Here is a 15842-nt window from a genome sequence, read left to right on the forward strand (position 1 = left end):
ACCATCCTTAACTTCAGGTCTAGGGGATCCAGTGTCCTTTTCCAGCTTCCAAGGGCACTAGACTCACACGTAGTACACACACATGTCTATGTAGGGAGCAGAGGAAGCTCTGATTGAATAAAGTCCTGAGTAAATGGGCATCTTGACATGGGCAGAGCCTGTGGAGGACTCTGAGACCAACTGGCCCATGGGAAATTGGCAAAACCATTACCCATATGGGCCAGGCTCCAAAGAAGTGTGAAACTTTTCTCAGGAGTTGGAGTATGAGTGTTTATGGATCAGTGTGTGCAAAGACTAGCAACTGTAGCTCCTCCTCCTGGATGTTTACAGCCTGAGACTGCAGCCTACAGAACCTCCTACTGAGACTAGCTAATCCCCACACCCCCCAGCCCCCATGTAGTACCTAATAAAAGCACTGAGGTTCCCCATTAAGGCAGCAGCAGAAACAGAACCCAACCCTATCCCAGCTTTCTTATGTCTGTCTTACCTTCATTTCTTTACCTTCCCTAGCAGGGTTCCTGGACCTAAACTGAGCAGGATGAGGCTACATACATGCAGACAAATATTCAGACAGACTTATACAATTAAAATAAATTAATCTTTTTTAAAAAAAATTATTTGTTTCTGCCGGGCGGTGGTAGTACACACCTTTAATCCCAGCACTTGGGAGGCAAAGGTAGGTGAATCTCTGTGAGTCTGAGGCCAGCCTGGGCTACAGAGTTTAGTTCCAGGACAGGCAGAGCTATAGGGGAACAGAGCTAGGCAGGGAAAACTAAAACTAAACTAAACTGAATGTTGGGAGGAGGAAGGTGGAGTTTAGAGAGAAGCCATGGAGCGGCTGCCAGAGACAGACATGCTGAAAGTTTGCTGGTAGGTCATGACCTCGTGGTGATGCATAGATTAATGGAGATGGGTCAAATTAAGATGTAAGAGTTAGCCAATAAGAAGCTAGAGCAAATGGGCCAAGCAGTGATTTAAATAATACAGTTTCTGTGTGACTATTTCCGGGCTGAGCAGCTGGAACCAATAAGCGGCCTCCTCCAACAGCCTAGACCTGAATAATCACACAGAAACTGTATTAATTACAACACTGTTTGACTAACAGCTCAGGCATATTTCTAGCTAGCTCTTATATCTTAAATTAACCCATTTCTATTATTTTGTATTTTACCACGAGGCTCATGGTTTGTTACCTCTTGCTTCTTGGGCAGCTAGATGGCATCTACCTCCTTCCACAGCTACATGGTGTGTCCCTGACTCTGCCTACTCTCTCTCTCTCTCTCTCTCTCTATATATATATATATATACTGCCCTGCCATAGGCCAAAGCAGTTTTATTCATTAGTCAATAAAAACAACACACCAGGCAGTGGTGATGCATGCCTTTAATCCCAGCACTCAGGAGACAGAGGCAGGCAGATATCTGTGAGTTCAAGGCCAGACTGGTCTACAAGAGCTAGTTCCAGGACAGACTCCAAAGCAACAGAGAAACCCTGCCTCAATAAATAAATAAATAAATAAATAAATAAATAAATAAATAAATAAATAAGTAAAATAAAATAAAAGCAACACATATACGGAAGGACATCCCACATCAGTGCTTGACCTGCCACTGGAGACAGGCACACAGCTCCTCACCACATCCGTAATTGCCTGAGTTCTTAGAAGCCTCCAGTTAAACAAGCCTGGGATTTGTGGTGTCTATAACGGAATTAATTTCAGAGTGAACCTGAAATGAAGCAACGTTGAATTTATGGAGGAGGGAGGGGACCAAGACCGAGGGAGTGGGCAGGACGTGTGTGAGCCTCTCTAAGGGAGGCCTTTAAGTGTGTTTACAATGGGGATATATATTCTTTGGCTTTCTGAATTATACCTCTAAAGCTTGCTAAGGACTCCCCCTTCTCTCTAGCATTGTCTAAAGAATGTAATTTATAACAAAGTTAAAAGCTGAAGAAATTTTCTCAGTAAACAGGGCTGTAAAGAGGATTTATGAGGGGTGCTATTTAGGTTTAGGGGAAAGAGGAGAGTGCTAGAACCCTAAGGTTATGTATCATTTTAGCCGAAGTAAATGCAGCCTAATTATCATCTGTGACTCCTTGATTGAGGTGTCTCTAGAAACAGTACCATCTGATCCAGTACGAGAGGAATGTATTTATTACCTTTGAGGGTGGCTTTTGGGAAGCCTAGATTGTCTCTGTGGCCTTGGGGCCCTCTCAGTGGGGCCTGAAGACTCCAGCCTTTGTCTGCAGTAAAGACTGACCAGCTTTCCTGGCCCAGCCTTTTCTCCCCATATTGGCACAATTTCCCCATGGTTTTATCCTACCGCAGATACAATTAGAATCATTTGCTGGGCATGGTGTTAATCCCAGCACTCAAGGATCTGAGACAAGTAAACCTGAGTTCAAGACCAATGTGCTCTTCATCACATCTATGTCACGACCAGTGTGGGCTACACTACATAGTGAAAGTCTGTTGAAAATGGTGTTATTAAAGGTGTGTGCCTCCCCACCTGCCTAAGGATTTTCCTAAGCTCCTCTGTGTTTACCTACTTGTCTGTTTACCACATATATGGTAAACATATATGTGGTAGAATATATGCAGAAGCCAGAAGAGGATCTTGGCTCCCTCAGAACTGGAGTTACAGGGTGTGTGAGCAGCCTAATGTAGCAAATGCTTTCAAACTCTGAGCCATTTCTCCTGCCTGATTTAAAAAATAAAAAAAAAAAAAAGATTGATACTTGGTTACTGTTTCGATTTGGGTAAGAGAGAAAGCCATGCAGTAAAAACTGGGATGGCTTCTTGGCCTGATTAGTTAGTGGCACAGGACAGGAATTCTCTCTATTCCGCGTAGCAGGTAAGGCTTTCTCTCTCAGATGTTAGCGAGAACACAGGTAACCACAACAGCCCCTGCCAAACTGTGCCTGTGCCGTAACCAGCCTTTACTTGAAGCCCACACTGCCTGAGCCAGGAAAAACAGAACACTAGAAAAGCCCAAGTTCCTGACGACTGCCTTCACCTACAGATGCTTCCGGGGTGAGGCTCCATGTCAACATGGAGGGGCGACGAACGCATCCTCACAGTTCATATGAAAATAAAATAGGAAAAAGTGTTGTGTCTGTGGAGTTCAGAGAACAACACTTATAAGTCGGTTCTCCCTTTATACCCTGGGTTCTGGAATCAGAGAGTGCTGGTCCCCTCTCTAGATTTTTCCCACTAAGCCACTGTGCCATACGTCCTACACAAGGTTTTGTGTCCTTTTTTAAAATTTGAAACTGGGTTTCATGTATCCCAGGATAGCCTTGAACTCACTATGTAACTGAAGTTACTCTGGTCTTCCTGCCTATACCTCGCCAGTGCTGGAATGGAAGAGGTATATGCTGCCATACCTTGTTTGCGACAGGGTCATGCTGTGTAGTCCTGCAACTTCCAGACTTTTTATATGAAGCCAGATGGGAAATATCTTGAGTTTGTGGATCACATACAGTTTGTGTTATGTATTCTTCTTTGTTTTGCTGTCACAGTTTTCCTCTCTGCCCCCCTCCCCTGAAAGATTTCTCTGTGTAGCCCGGGCCTCAAACTCACAGGGATCTGCCTGCCTCTGCCTCCTGAATGCTGGGATTAAAGGCCTGCACAGCCACCACCCAGTTTCAGTTTTCCCCTGTTTAAATTTTTAGAAACCTGGGGCTGGGGGAATGGTTCATTGGAGAAAGTGTTTGCCAAACAAGCATAAAGATCTGAGTTCAAATCCCCAGGAACAAAGTAAAGGGACAGGAGAGAGGTGCGATGGGGTCTTGCTGCAGCAAAAGAAAAAAAAAAGAAAAGAAACAAAGTAAAGGGACAAAGTAGCATATATCTGTAATCCCAGTGGTTTTTGTTTTGTTTTGTTTGTTTGTCTTTTCTCTTCGTTTTGGTTTTTGGTTTTTTGAGACAGGGTTTCCCTGTGTAGTTCTGAATGACCTGCACCTGGAATTCGCTTTGTAGACCAGACTGACCTCAAACTCACAGAGATCCCCTTTCCTCTGCCTCCCAATCTCTGGGATTAAAGGTGTGCACCACTACCCAACGCTCTAAAGTGAGATGCAAGGTGGAGACAAGGGAATCCTTGGAAGTTTGCAGGTAAACATCTAGAAGCATCAACAGCAACAACCCATTCTTTGGTTATGGAGGATGTATATTAAATATACATATATGTTCTATTGGCTGGAATTTTCCAACCCCTCCAAACCCCATAAGAAGAGACTAGGAGGAAAGAATTGTTGATTTCTAGTTTAAATATTAGGGTAGCACATCCAGGTAGACGTGTTCATAAGCCAAGAGATCTGGGCTGGAGATAGGAATTATGAGTCATAAGCACACAGGGGCCAAGGAAGGAGCTTGGGGGCAGCTAGCAAAATGCAGAAAGATGGGGGAAAGAGTCACAACTAGAACTCAGAGAGCCTTGTCCTTCTCCAGAACCAGTGTGAGGGTCAAAGTCTGAGCAGGTTGGCTGAGAATGTGAGAAGAAAGCCAGTTTGGGTGCAGTGACTTAAAAGCTGTGAACAATTTCTGCGCAGAACTCTGAAAGACGCCCGCAAACCAGCCTGAGCTTGAAAAAGAGCTCCCGACCCCTGCTTAGCCTACCAGTCCAGGACTGGGAGGAGCCAAATGTTCCTAGCAGGAGCAGAGCAGGCAAACACAAGCGCTGGTATGCAGGCAAAATAATAGCTGAGGTGGGACACAGGCAGGGTGAACCAGAGAGGCTGGGAAATCTGAGCCTCAGGCAAAGTGTTGATTTTTCTTCAGTGCTGGGGACCCAGAACCACTCATATGCTAGCCAAGCACTCTGTCACTAGGCTATGCTAGCTACACTGGGCTACCTAAGAATTCTTTTAGCAGCTAGGAGCATAAAATGGGAATGGGACAGCAAACCTTTGTAGCTAGATATGATTGTATACACCTGTACGCTCAACACTTGGGGAGGTTGAGGCAGGAGGACAGCAAGCCTGGGCTAGAGAGTGGATTAGAGAGGAATTTAGGAGTGACATGGGTTCCTTTGTTTGTTTGTTTTTTTTGTTGTTGTTTGTTTGTTTGTTGAGATGGGGTTTCTTTCTCTGTGTAACAGCCCTAGCTGCCTTTGAACTAGCGCTGTAGACCAGGCTGGCTTCGAATTCACAGAGATCTGCCTGCCTCTGCCTCCCAAGTGCTGGGATTAGAGGCATGCACCACCACCCGCCTGGCATGGCATCAGTTCTTTCTAACTGGCCGGCTGAAGAATAAAGATGAACGAGTGTTTCCGATTTCTGCTGCCCCTGAAGACTGGGATCACACTATCACTGAAACAAAGAACTCTAAGTGCTGGGGGTGAAGCTTAGTTGGTAGAGTATGTGCCTAGCATGCACAAAGCCCTGGGTTCGATCCCTGGCATGGTAAAATAGCGTGGTGGCACACACTCACTACACACTTGTAATCCAGCACTGGGGAGTCAGATGCGAGAGGTTCAGGAGTTCAAGGCCAGCCTTTACCACATAGTGAGATATTGAGTTCAAGACCTATCTAGGATACAAGAGACCATGTCTAACTCTTTTGTCCCTACCCTCGGAAAGAAACCAAGCAATACATTCTTTCTTCCTTCACTGATGGAACGCAAGCTTCATTAAGACAGGGAATTTTATTTATCTATTTATTATCTTATTTGAAACAGACATTCATTATAAGGCCCTAATTGGCTTGGCCTCCAAAACATAGATATTCGCCTGTGTCTGCCTCCCAAGTGCTGTGATTAAAGTGGTGTGTTACCACGCAAAGCAGGATGAGGGTTTTAATCATTTTGTGCTCTGCTTGTATCCCCGGATCCCAAAACTGTATGGCACTGACTAAAACTCACTAATTTGGTTTTTTGCTTTTGTCTCTTTGGGACAGGGTCTTGTGTTGTGGAATAACTAGGCAAAGATGTACTGCATATGTTTATGCTGTGGAATATTACTTTAACTGTGTGAAGGTGTGTTACATTTGCTCCTGCTGCCTCTGTTAACGATGTAATGATGTGTTACATTTGTTTATGCTGCATTTTTTTAGGTAAAGATGTATTGCTGTTTCACCTTGTCTGCTGGAGGCACCTGATTCATCTAATAAAAAGCTGAATAGTCAATAGCTAGGTAGGAGACGAATAGGTGGGGCTGGCGGGCAATGAGAATAAGAGGAAATCTAGGTTTGAGAGAGAAGAAAGAAAAGAGAATGAAGGAGAAAGAGAGGGACGTGCTTGTTGTCAGAAACCAAACTACCACCCGACAGACAGACACTGGAGGAAGCAGAAAAGTAGGCAAACAGAAGAAAGGTAAAAAGGCCTGAGGCAAAAAGTAGATAAAGAGAAACAGGTAAATAAGTTAAAAGAGCTAGCCAGAAATGTGCCTAAGCTAGGTTGAGCATTCTTAACGAATAATAAGTCTCCATGTCATGATGTGGGAGTTGGTTGGTGGCCCAGAAAAAGAAAGCCTGCTATAGTCTTGTCTCATAGCCAAGACTGTCCTGGAACTTACGATGATCCAGTTTTAGCCTCTGGAGTGTTGGGAATACAGGCAGGCTCCAATACCCCCTCCTAGCCTCTCAATTATCATACACACTTTCTGTGGTTCTGGAAATTCAGCCCAGGGTTTAACTCATGCTAGGCAAGTACTCGCCCACTGGGCAAGTACTCCTCTGTGAATCTCTATTCCTGCTGTGAATTTTTTTTTTAAACTTTAAGTTACCCAGTCTGGTCTTAAATTTAGGATCTGACTGCCTCAGCCTCCTTAGTAACTAAAATCATCTTCTACCAGTGATACCGGATCTGGTCAATGAATACTGATTTTCCATTAAATTACTGAAGAGATTATTGTTCATATAACCAGTAAATGTCTGTGAAGATGTATGGAGCCAGATGTATAGTACAGTGGTCTAATATTGTGGAGAATATGAGTAATTCAAGACAATGTCTTTTAGGTTACACTGAAAATCCCAACTGAGAAACGTATTGGGCAGTAGCCAACGGGGGGAAATTTTACATCTACTGACCTCAGGAGAAATGAATTCTTTCATGCAGTTTCAGAGCTGCCAAGATTAACCTCGGGAAACTGACAAGAGCAGAGGGACCAAGAACTTGCACTAAAATATAGTCTGAAAACCCCAGGGAGGGCCGAATGAGTTGACGTTAGAGATCCGAGTCCTTCAGGCAAAGCCTCCATCATCAGATAGATCTTCAGATCCCCGGTGCAGGCTTGCTGGAGACGGCCTCAGAAAAGGAGGAGATGGGGAAGAGCATGGGAGCTCACCTGGGATTCCAGCTGTTGCTACCAGCTATTTGTGTGCAATAATGCACTAATTGCACAAGGCCTGGGGGAGAGGCTCTCTTGGGAGCCTCTTGTATATAGGCTGGGTAAGGTTACCAGAAGGAGACTCCATTACAGGGAAGAGGGGAGCCACCACTCTTTCAGGTGTAGACTTTCCATCTTTGGGGTCACCCATACTACTGGGAGCAGTTCCTCACTCGTGTTCTATAAGGAAGCCCAATAAACTCATTAGTTGCCCAGGCTGAATTTTGTTAAAATCTTGCTGCTGCTGAAAGTTTGAAAGTCAAGCAAAGCCAAAGTTCACTCGAAGAGGACAATTTTACCAGAGTTTAAAAGCAAATCCCCAAGGATGGCAGTCTGTATATTTCAGCTGCTGCCCAGAGAAGGAGACCAGAGAAGAGAAGGGGGTTGGGGGAAAGCCTTCACCACGTGACCGCACATGGAGGGGAGGGGAGCTTTAAGAAAGAGTACTGAGGCCCAGAAAGTACCAAGGAAAAACATCCAGAGGCTCTGGTCAGCATCAACAAGAAAAAAGAGCTAGGCAGTAGCAGCCTGTGCCCAGCACTTGGGAGGCAGAGGCAGGAGGATCTCTGTGAGTTCGAGACCAGCCTGGTCTACAGAATGAGTTCCAGAACAACCCAAGTTAGAGAAACCCTCTCTCAAAAACAAAAAAGAGAACTCCTTTGTGAGCCCAGACTCAAAAGCTGAACAAATCCAGACTGACCTTACTGTGCCTTGTGAGGGCTGCAATAAGCAGGGTTAGAATTCTGGGAAAGAAAAGTGCATTATCTCAAGAGGCTGCCCATCTCTTTAGCATGGCTTACAGTGAGCCTCTTCCCTAGGGGTGGTCCCTCGGACACGCCCTACTCTATTAACTCTTAAGGCAGGTCTCCATCTAGAGGTAGATTCCCTTCTTTACTCTATCATTCCCCTGCCTAAGGGTCGTTTAGGAGACAGAATGAAATTGAGTAGCTATAACCCATTTTCACAGTGAAAATCAAGAGGTCCAGTTTTAAAGCCATTCACAGAGGGAATTTAAGTCCCCACCTTCAGGTGTAGCCTCGAAGCTACATCTAGAGAAACTAGAACTCCCTTCTGGGATTCCTGGACAAGACAATCAAGTATGTTTCTGGAACTGTGTGTAGCCTTTGAGGTCCCTGCCTTAAGCAGCTTTTCTACTCGCTGTTCCCAGTCAACTGGGACCTTGGAAGGAGGGGGTAGCCATTGCTCAACCCCCCAAAGGAAATCTCAAAGCATTCAGTAGAAGGAGGAGGAATGTGAGCAGGTGAGGTGTCAGCGGGGAGTAAGAACAAGGAATGCTCCAGAACACAGTATTTACCAATGTTTACACAGTTCCAATGAACAGAAAGCACAGGGAAGTTTTGGTCAGTGGAACCTGAGACTGGAACCTTATAGATATTGAAAACAGGCATGGACAAATCTGACTTTGGATATGGATGTAGCCTAGGAGTGAATCATTTGTTGTCTTGAGTTTTTTTTTTTTTAGACAGGGTCACTTTGTAGCCTTAAGCCTTAGCTGACCTGGGACTCACAGAGACCCACCTGCCTTTCGCTGGCATTAAAGGTGTGTGCCACCACCTCAGCTATAAATTATTTCAATGCTATGCCTAACGTGTGTGTGTGTGTGTGTGTGTGTGTGTGTGTGTGTGTAGAGGCATTCCTTCATTTTAAATTGTATATTTAAAATGTTTTTGGGGTTTCTGTCATAATGGGACTGTCTGGTCAGATAAAAAACACTTAGCAGTTCTTACTATGCTGTAGTATGTCGTGAGGCCAGAACCCACAACCTTGTACTTGCTAGGCAAGCAACCTTCCACCAAGCTACATCTCCAATTCCTCTCTATATTTTTCTTTTTGAGATGGTCTCACTAAGATGCCTCATCACATCGTGAAATTGCAATATAAATTTTAAAAAAAAGGCATGGCAGCTCCTAGCTCTGGTGGAGGAGAAGGTTTAATGTGGATGATATGAGGGGAGAACTAAACCAGGCCATGGCGGGGGGGAGAGGGGAGGCAGGAACCAAGAGAACCCATGAGACCAAGAGGCAAAGAGAGGAACCACAGACCAAAAGAGATCAAGGAACAGAAGCAAAGCCAGCCAGGGCCAAGAGGGCAAGAGGCCAAGAGACCTCGGAGCCAAAATGGCTGTGGCTGTATAGGGATTTGAGAAGTGGGGGAAGGGAAGGGCAGCTCTGGGGCTGGAGAGGTTCAGAGTGGGGGCTGGGGTGAGACGTGCTGAGGCACCAGGATTCAGCAATAGGCCTCCGTGATGCTGAGAGAGACTGGCTACCAGCAGCAGTTTTGATTTCTTAAATAGGCACCTCGGGTCCCTTTTGCCAGAGATAAGGAAAATGACTCCTTTTATCAAGTAGGGACTATCTTAAGTCCCTGAGGGAATGCTGGCTTTTGTCTAAATGCTGGACCCTGGGAAAGGAATTTCTTGGGATCTAACACAATCCTCCTGCAGTCTCCATAGAAGCCTGGATTTTACACACGGTCTGCCAGGCCCAGGTATCATTTAGGTTTGCCCTTTCCCACCAATATCTGCTCTGGTCTCTCAAGCCTGCTCTAGTAATGCCTCAGGGGAGTTTCTTCACCCACCCTTTCGCATGCAGAAGAAGCCTAGGAACTTTAAATATTTAAAAACCCAAACTGTGGGTAAAGGATAGGGTCTTCAGAATATCTACGACAGACAATAGATTGGCCCGAAGCTCCTAGGAGCCTCCCTAGGCTCTGGACCATCAAATTTGGAGAAGATGCTGCTGAGAGAAAGGGAGCTTTTCTCCTGGGTCCTGGGAGGAAGTTCTCTGGAATTCCTTTTCAGCTAGTTTGTGAGGGAAGTTAAGTCAATAGCCTCTTAGGAGACCCATGGTCTAAGAGCCCAGTGGACTTTGCCTTGTTCCTGGAATTGGGGTCAGAGCCAAAGCTGGACATTAACTAAGTTAACCAGTTGTAGTGAAAAGCAAACACTGGAAAAAAAAAAAAAAAAAAGACCCAGTGGCACTTCCTCACCCCCATCCCCCCAGTTTGTCTTCAAGGTCCTAAGTGAGTTTTAGGTTTAAGCAGAAGGCAAGAGGTGTACACAACTATGTCAGTTCCAGTGTCTCCTACGAGGTCTCCTGACATCATTTCCCCTTTGACAGGTTTCTTCTTTGGCTGTCACCAGGGCCTCAGCCAATCCCTCCTTCCACCAAGAGCTTGCTGGCAATTTCCAGTTTCTCAAGATCCATTGTTTCGACAGGTGGTAGTGGCCATACCTTTAATTCCAGCACTCGGGTGGCAGAGGCAGGTGGATCTCTGTGACAGCTAGGATCTCTACACAGTAAAAGCCTGTCTCAGAAAAAAAAAGTCTTTGTGTGTGGGGGGGTGGGGGTGGTGGGGGTGGTGTGTGTGGTGTGACTGGAGAGTTGACTCATTAGTTAAGAGTACTTGCTATCAGAGGAATGGAGTTGAGTTCCTAGTACCCATTTCAGTCCCTTCTCAACAATCTGTAGATCCAACTCTCTCCTCTGGCTTTCACAGGAACTGGCAAGTGAGTGTGCCTTCCCATATACAGATATAATTATTAATAAATTTTAAAACGTAAGAAGGAAAACAACTTCCTGCCATGAGAGTCGTACCACTACCACATGGTGTGTGTGGTCAAAGGATAACTAGATGCCTTTACTTACTGAGTCATCTTTAGCCCAGCTGGCTTTCTCCCCCAGAAAGAACAGGGAATATTATTAATTAATCATGACACTTGAGTGATGGCCAAGAGTTTTAACAGATTTCCATACTAAAATAAAAGTGGCTGAAGTGGTGGAGTCTTCAAATTTTTTTGTTTGTTTGTTTGTTGTTTGTCTTTTGTTTTCCAAGACAGGTTTTCTCTGTGTAACAACACTGCATGTCCTGGAACTCATTTTGTAGACCAGGCTGATTTCAAACTCACAGAGATCTGTCTGCCTCTGTCTCCCAAGTGCTAAAGCTTTGGTTTTTTTTTTTTTAATATTTTTTATGGTTTATTTAATGTGCATTGGTGTGAAGGTGTCAGATCCCCTGCAACTGGATCTTTAGACAGCTGTGAGCTGCCATGTGGGTGCTGGGAATTGAACCCGGGTCCTTTGGAAGAGCAGTCAATGCTCTTAACCACTGAGCCATCTCTCCAGCCCCTAAAGCTTTGGTTTTTTAAGATAAATAAATAAATAAATATACTGGCAGGGCAGGACATAATGCCTCACACCTATAATCCCACATTCTGGAGGCAAAGGCAGGTGAATCTTTCTGAATTCTAGGCTAGCCTGGTCTACAAAAGGAGAGTTTCAGGTCATCCAGGGCTACACATTGGGCTTCTGTCTTAAAAAAAATGCATACAATTAGAATCATTTATACTTTTTAAAAAATTATTTATTCTTATTTTATATGCATTGATGTTTGGCCTGCATGTATGTCTGTGTGAGGGTGTCAGATCTTAGAGTTACAGACAGCTGTGAGATGCTGTGAGGGTGCTGGGAACTGAACCCAGGCCCTCTGAAAGAACAGTCAGTGCTCTTAACCGCTGAACCATCTCTCCAGCCCCCATGTGTAATTTTTTTTTAATTTAAGATTTAAGCTGGGCATGGTGGCACATGCCTTTAATCCCAGCACTTGGGAGGCAGAGGCAGGCAGATCTCTGTGAGTTCGAGGCCAGCCTGATCTACAGAGCAAGTTCCAGGACAGCCAAGACTACAATGAGAAACCCTGTCTCAAAAAAACCAAACCAAACCAAACAAAAACAACAACAACAACAAACAAACAATAAAACCAACCCAAAACATTCATTCATTCATTCATTGTGTGCTTTGCGTGAATGTATGCGGTGTATGTTCGGGTGCCTGAGGCCAGAAGAGGGCATAGGGTCTCCTGGGAAATCCTGGATCTTCTAGAGTTCAGGCAACTGTTAGCCTCCCTTGTGGATTCTGGGTGTAGGGCCATATTATACAGGCCCATATCCCTACATTGTATGGCGGCCAGACTTTCAGGCCACAGTTTGCACCTGCCACACAGAAGGTGGTCACCTAGCCTTTCCAGACAAACTGATGCCATCCTGAACAAAGGGTCAGGATATGCTAACATCTCTCTGCTCCTTCTTTGTAATTGGGGAAGTTGCCTGGGAAAGAGGTGCTAATTCAGTCTAAGTGACAGAACAGCCATAGTTGTGGCTACCTAGAAAACAGAATGCTAATGAATTTCCCTCTCAGTTTACGGTTTGGTATCAAAGCTGTTTGGAGAATAAACGCGGGTGATTTTCAGGATGTGAACTCAGAATTTCATTAGGGATTCCTGAAAACTTCTTCCTGACAAAGTCATGTGAGTTGTGTCTTTATTCCCACGCCTCCCCTCTGGTCTGAGATATAATTTATGGCCTGGGACACTGGGGAGGAAATTCAGGTCCTCTGGAAGAGTAGAAAGCACTCCTAAGCTCCAAGCTCTCTCCAGCTCTTCTGGGTAATATTTAACTAAGCAGGTTTAAGCAACTTTGAGAACTCCTTGGTAAAATGTTAGGCTCTGAGGTGTTTGGGGGTTTGTGTGTGTGTGTTTTATTTTGTATTGTTGGCTATAAGTTAGAGACAGTATTTAACTCTGTAGCCCAAGCAGGAATTCCTCCTGCCTTAGCCTCTCATGTGCAGGGATAAACCACCACTCCAACAGCATTTGAAAACTTGAGGCTTCTTTCTCTTGGAGAAGTTTTTTTTTTTTTTTTTTTTGTCTGCCAATTCTCTAACTCTTTGGCTATCTCAGTACTTCTATACATTTATTTTACTGTATGAATTGACAAGAATTTGGCGCTTTGTAAAAAAAAAACCAACAAACAAATATTTATTGGCATTGCATTTCCATTAATTTGAGAAGGAATGATTTTCTTTTAATCAAACTGCAACTCTAGTTCCAGGAATTGAACTCCTTGTTCTGGCCTCTGCAGGCCTTAAGCATGCAAGTTGTGCACAGACATACAGGCAGGCAAAGCACTCATACACATAAATTTAAAAGTAACAAAAGCAAAAATAAAAAAAAAATCTTTAAAAGGTAGTGAGGCACACAGTCTGTAGCCCTTTGAATATCTTGGTACTATACAGCGCATCATCAACTTACAGAACTGCCAGGCGTCCTTTCAGCACTAAAATGACAACCAGTTGGGGTTTCTGTCAGGCACAAACCTATAGAGATGAAGGGAATTAAAAGTAACGAAAGGAACACGTGTTTTGTTTGTTTGGTTGGTTGTTTTTTCAAGCCAGAAAGTAGTTCATAGTGGAGCTTAGTCTGGAAACCCTGACAAAAGTTCAGTTTAGAGCTGGGGAGGAGAGCCAGAGGCCAGCGGAGGTGGGGAGGTGCGGGAGGAATTGACTCTGATGACAGTACCATGTAGTCCTGGGTGTTCTGCCTGCGTGTATGGCTGTGCACCACGTGCACACAGTGTCCAAGGAGGCCAGAAGAGGGTGTTGGGTTCCCCTAGGACAGGGTTACAGATGGTTGTTAACAGCTGCATGAATGTTGGGAATGACAGCTCTTGGCGCCACCGATCTATCTTTCCAGCCTCAGTGACCTAGTAGACCTGGTAGAACCCCCCCCCCCCCCCCCCGCCCCGAGACAGGGCTTCTTTGTGTGACTTTGGCTGTTCTGGAACTCCCTCTGTAGACCAGGCTGTCCTCGAACTCACCTGCCTGTTTCCAGTGTGTTGGAATTAAAGGCATGCACTGCCTGGCTTCCGACCTAATAGATCTTAAAACCCCTTACAACACTGATTTTGTAACGCTAATCTCTAAGGAAAATGTCCACCGATGCCCAGATATTACTTCACACTGTAAAGTTATTGCTGATATTGGGAGCATAGTCCAACATGCACCTTTCAGCACCCAAGGTTAAGGTAGGCAAGGTAGACCATGCCTGCCAGCACTTGGTAGATAGAGGCAGAGAATCAAACACTCAAGGTTGGTCTTGGTTACTTAGTGAGTTCTAGGTTGGTCTGGGCTACATGAGACCTTGTCTCATATAAAATAAAATTAAAATAAATAAACAAGCAACAAACAAAAACCCTAAACTTAACATAGCTGGCAGGGTTAGAGTCATTTTTAACTGCTACCAACTCCTGTTTAATCACAGACGATCTTTAGATGGTGGAAGATTTCTCTGAGAAGCGAGTTTCGATCAGCAAAACCCGGAGAGATAAAGGAAACCCATGAAGACTTCCTAGACAACTCTCATCTTCAAGGTGAGGCAATCCCACCCCTGCATATGTGGCAGAGATGGATCACAGGCTTCATACTTGTTGTAATTATGTTCTTAGAAATAATAGGCTGGGTGGTGGTGGTGCAAGCCTTTGATCCCAGCACTTGGGAGGCAGAGGCAGGTGGATCTTGAGTTTGTTGTTTCGTTTACAGAGAGAGTTCCAGGACAGAGAAACCTATTACACAGAGAAACCCTGTCTTGAAAATCCAAACCAAACCAAACCAAATCAAACAAAACCAAAACCAAAACCAAAAACACCAAAAAAAAAAAAAAAAAAAGAAAAAAAAAAAGAAAAAAGAAAAAAAAAAGAAGATAAAAGAAATAATAGAATGTTGGATTCAGCCAGTCGGTGGTGGCACATGCCTTTAATCCCAGCACTCAGAGAGGCAGAGGCAGGCAGATCTCTGTGAGTTTGAGGCCAGCCTGGTCTACAAGACTAGTTCCAGAACAGGCTCTAAAACTACAGAGAAACCCTGTCTCAAAAAAAAACCTAAAAAAACAAAAAGGATGTGGGATTGGAGTTTTACTTTTAAGGATTGAGGAGATGGCATAGTGGTTAAGCATATTCTGCTCTTGCAGAGAATGGGAATTCAGTTGCCAGCACCCATGGGAGGAGGGGTTTATAACTCCAGCTCCTGGAATCTAGTGACCTCTTCTGGCCTTTGTGAGCAACTGCACAACCACACCCACATAATTAAAAAAAAATGTTTGTTGTTTGCTTGGTTTTTTGTTTTTTCTAGAAAGGACTTTTCGTAGTCTTGGCTGTCCTGGAACTCACTCTGTTGTAGACCAGGCTGGCCTGGCCTTTAACTCACAGAGATTCGACAACTTCTGTCTTCCAAGTACTGGGATCAAAAGCCATGGCCCGGCTCAAATAAATCTTTCCAAATCTCTTTATAATCAAAAAACTAACTTTGAGATAGTGTCTTCTGCATCTTCTCATTGTGTCATTTTCTGGGGAGATGTGAACAGATGTCTGCTTGCCCCAGATTGGATAACAATAACAGACGTGATTCCACCCAAGTACAGCGAGTACGCTGGGGTTAGTCACAGGCATCTGGGTGACTCAAAGGCAGCCGTGTCACTGAAAAGCCCAGCCCTGAGTGGCTGATGACTCAGATGACCGCCGTCCCCACACACGTCGCAGGCAACCTGGTAGTCACTGCTGCTCGTCTCCACCCTCCGGTCTTGGAGAACCGTGCGGAAAGACGTCTCCCTCAGCAGGAGAGAACGAGGATACTCATGGCCACACATAGCAGGTCTGGGGGGGGGG

The 15842-nt window shown here is 44.8% G+C and overlaps 1 protein-coding gene across 2 annotated transcripts in view; it reads left to right on the top strand.

The window, feature by feature from the left end:
- The window catches only part of Fbxo36 (F-box protein 36), a 56931-nt gene that overhangs the window by 22927 nt on the left and 18162 nt on the right, over window positions 1-15842 (top strand). For both annotated transcript variants that reach the window (XM_048458955.3, XM_048458956.3), the window contains exon 2: window positions 14444-14552. In XM_048458955.3, coding sequence (XP_048314912.3) covers window positions 14444-14552 — 109 coding nt within the window. The remainder of the gene's footprint in view (window positions 1-14443; window positions 14553-15842) is intronic.

The sequence above is a fragment of the Myodes glareolus genome, chromosome 1, assembly GCF_982192425.1.
Source record: "Myodes glareolus chromosome 1, mMyoGla1.1, whole genome shotgun sequence".
NCBI classification, from domain to species: Eukaryota; Metazoa; Chordata; class Mammalia; order Rodentia; family Cricetidae; genus Myodes; species Myodes glareolus.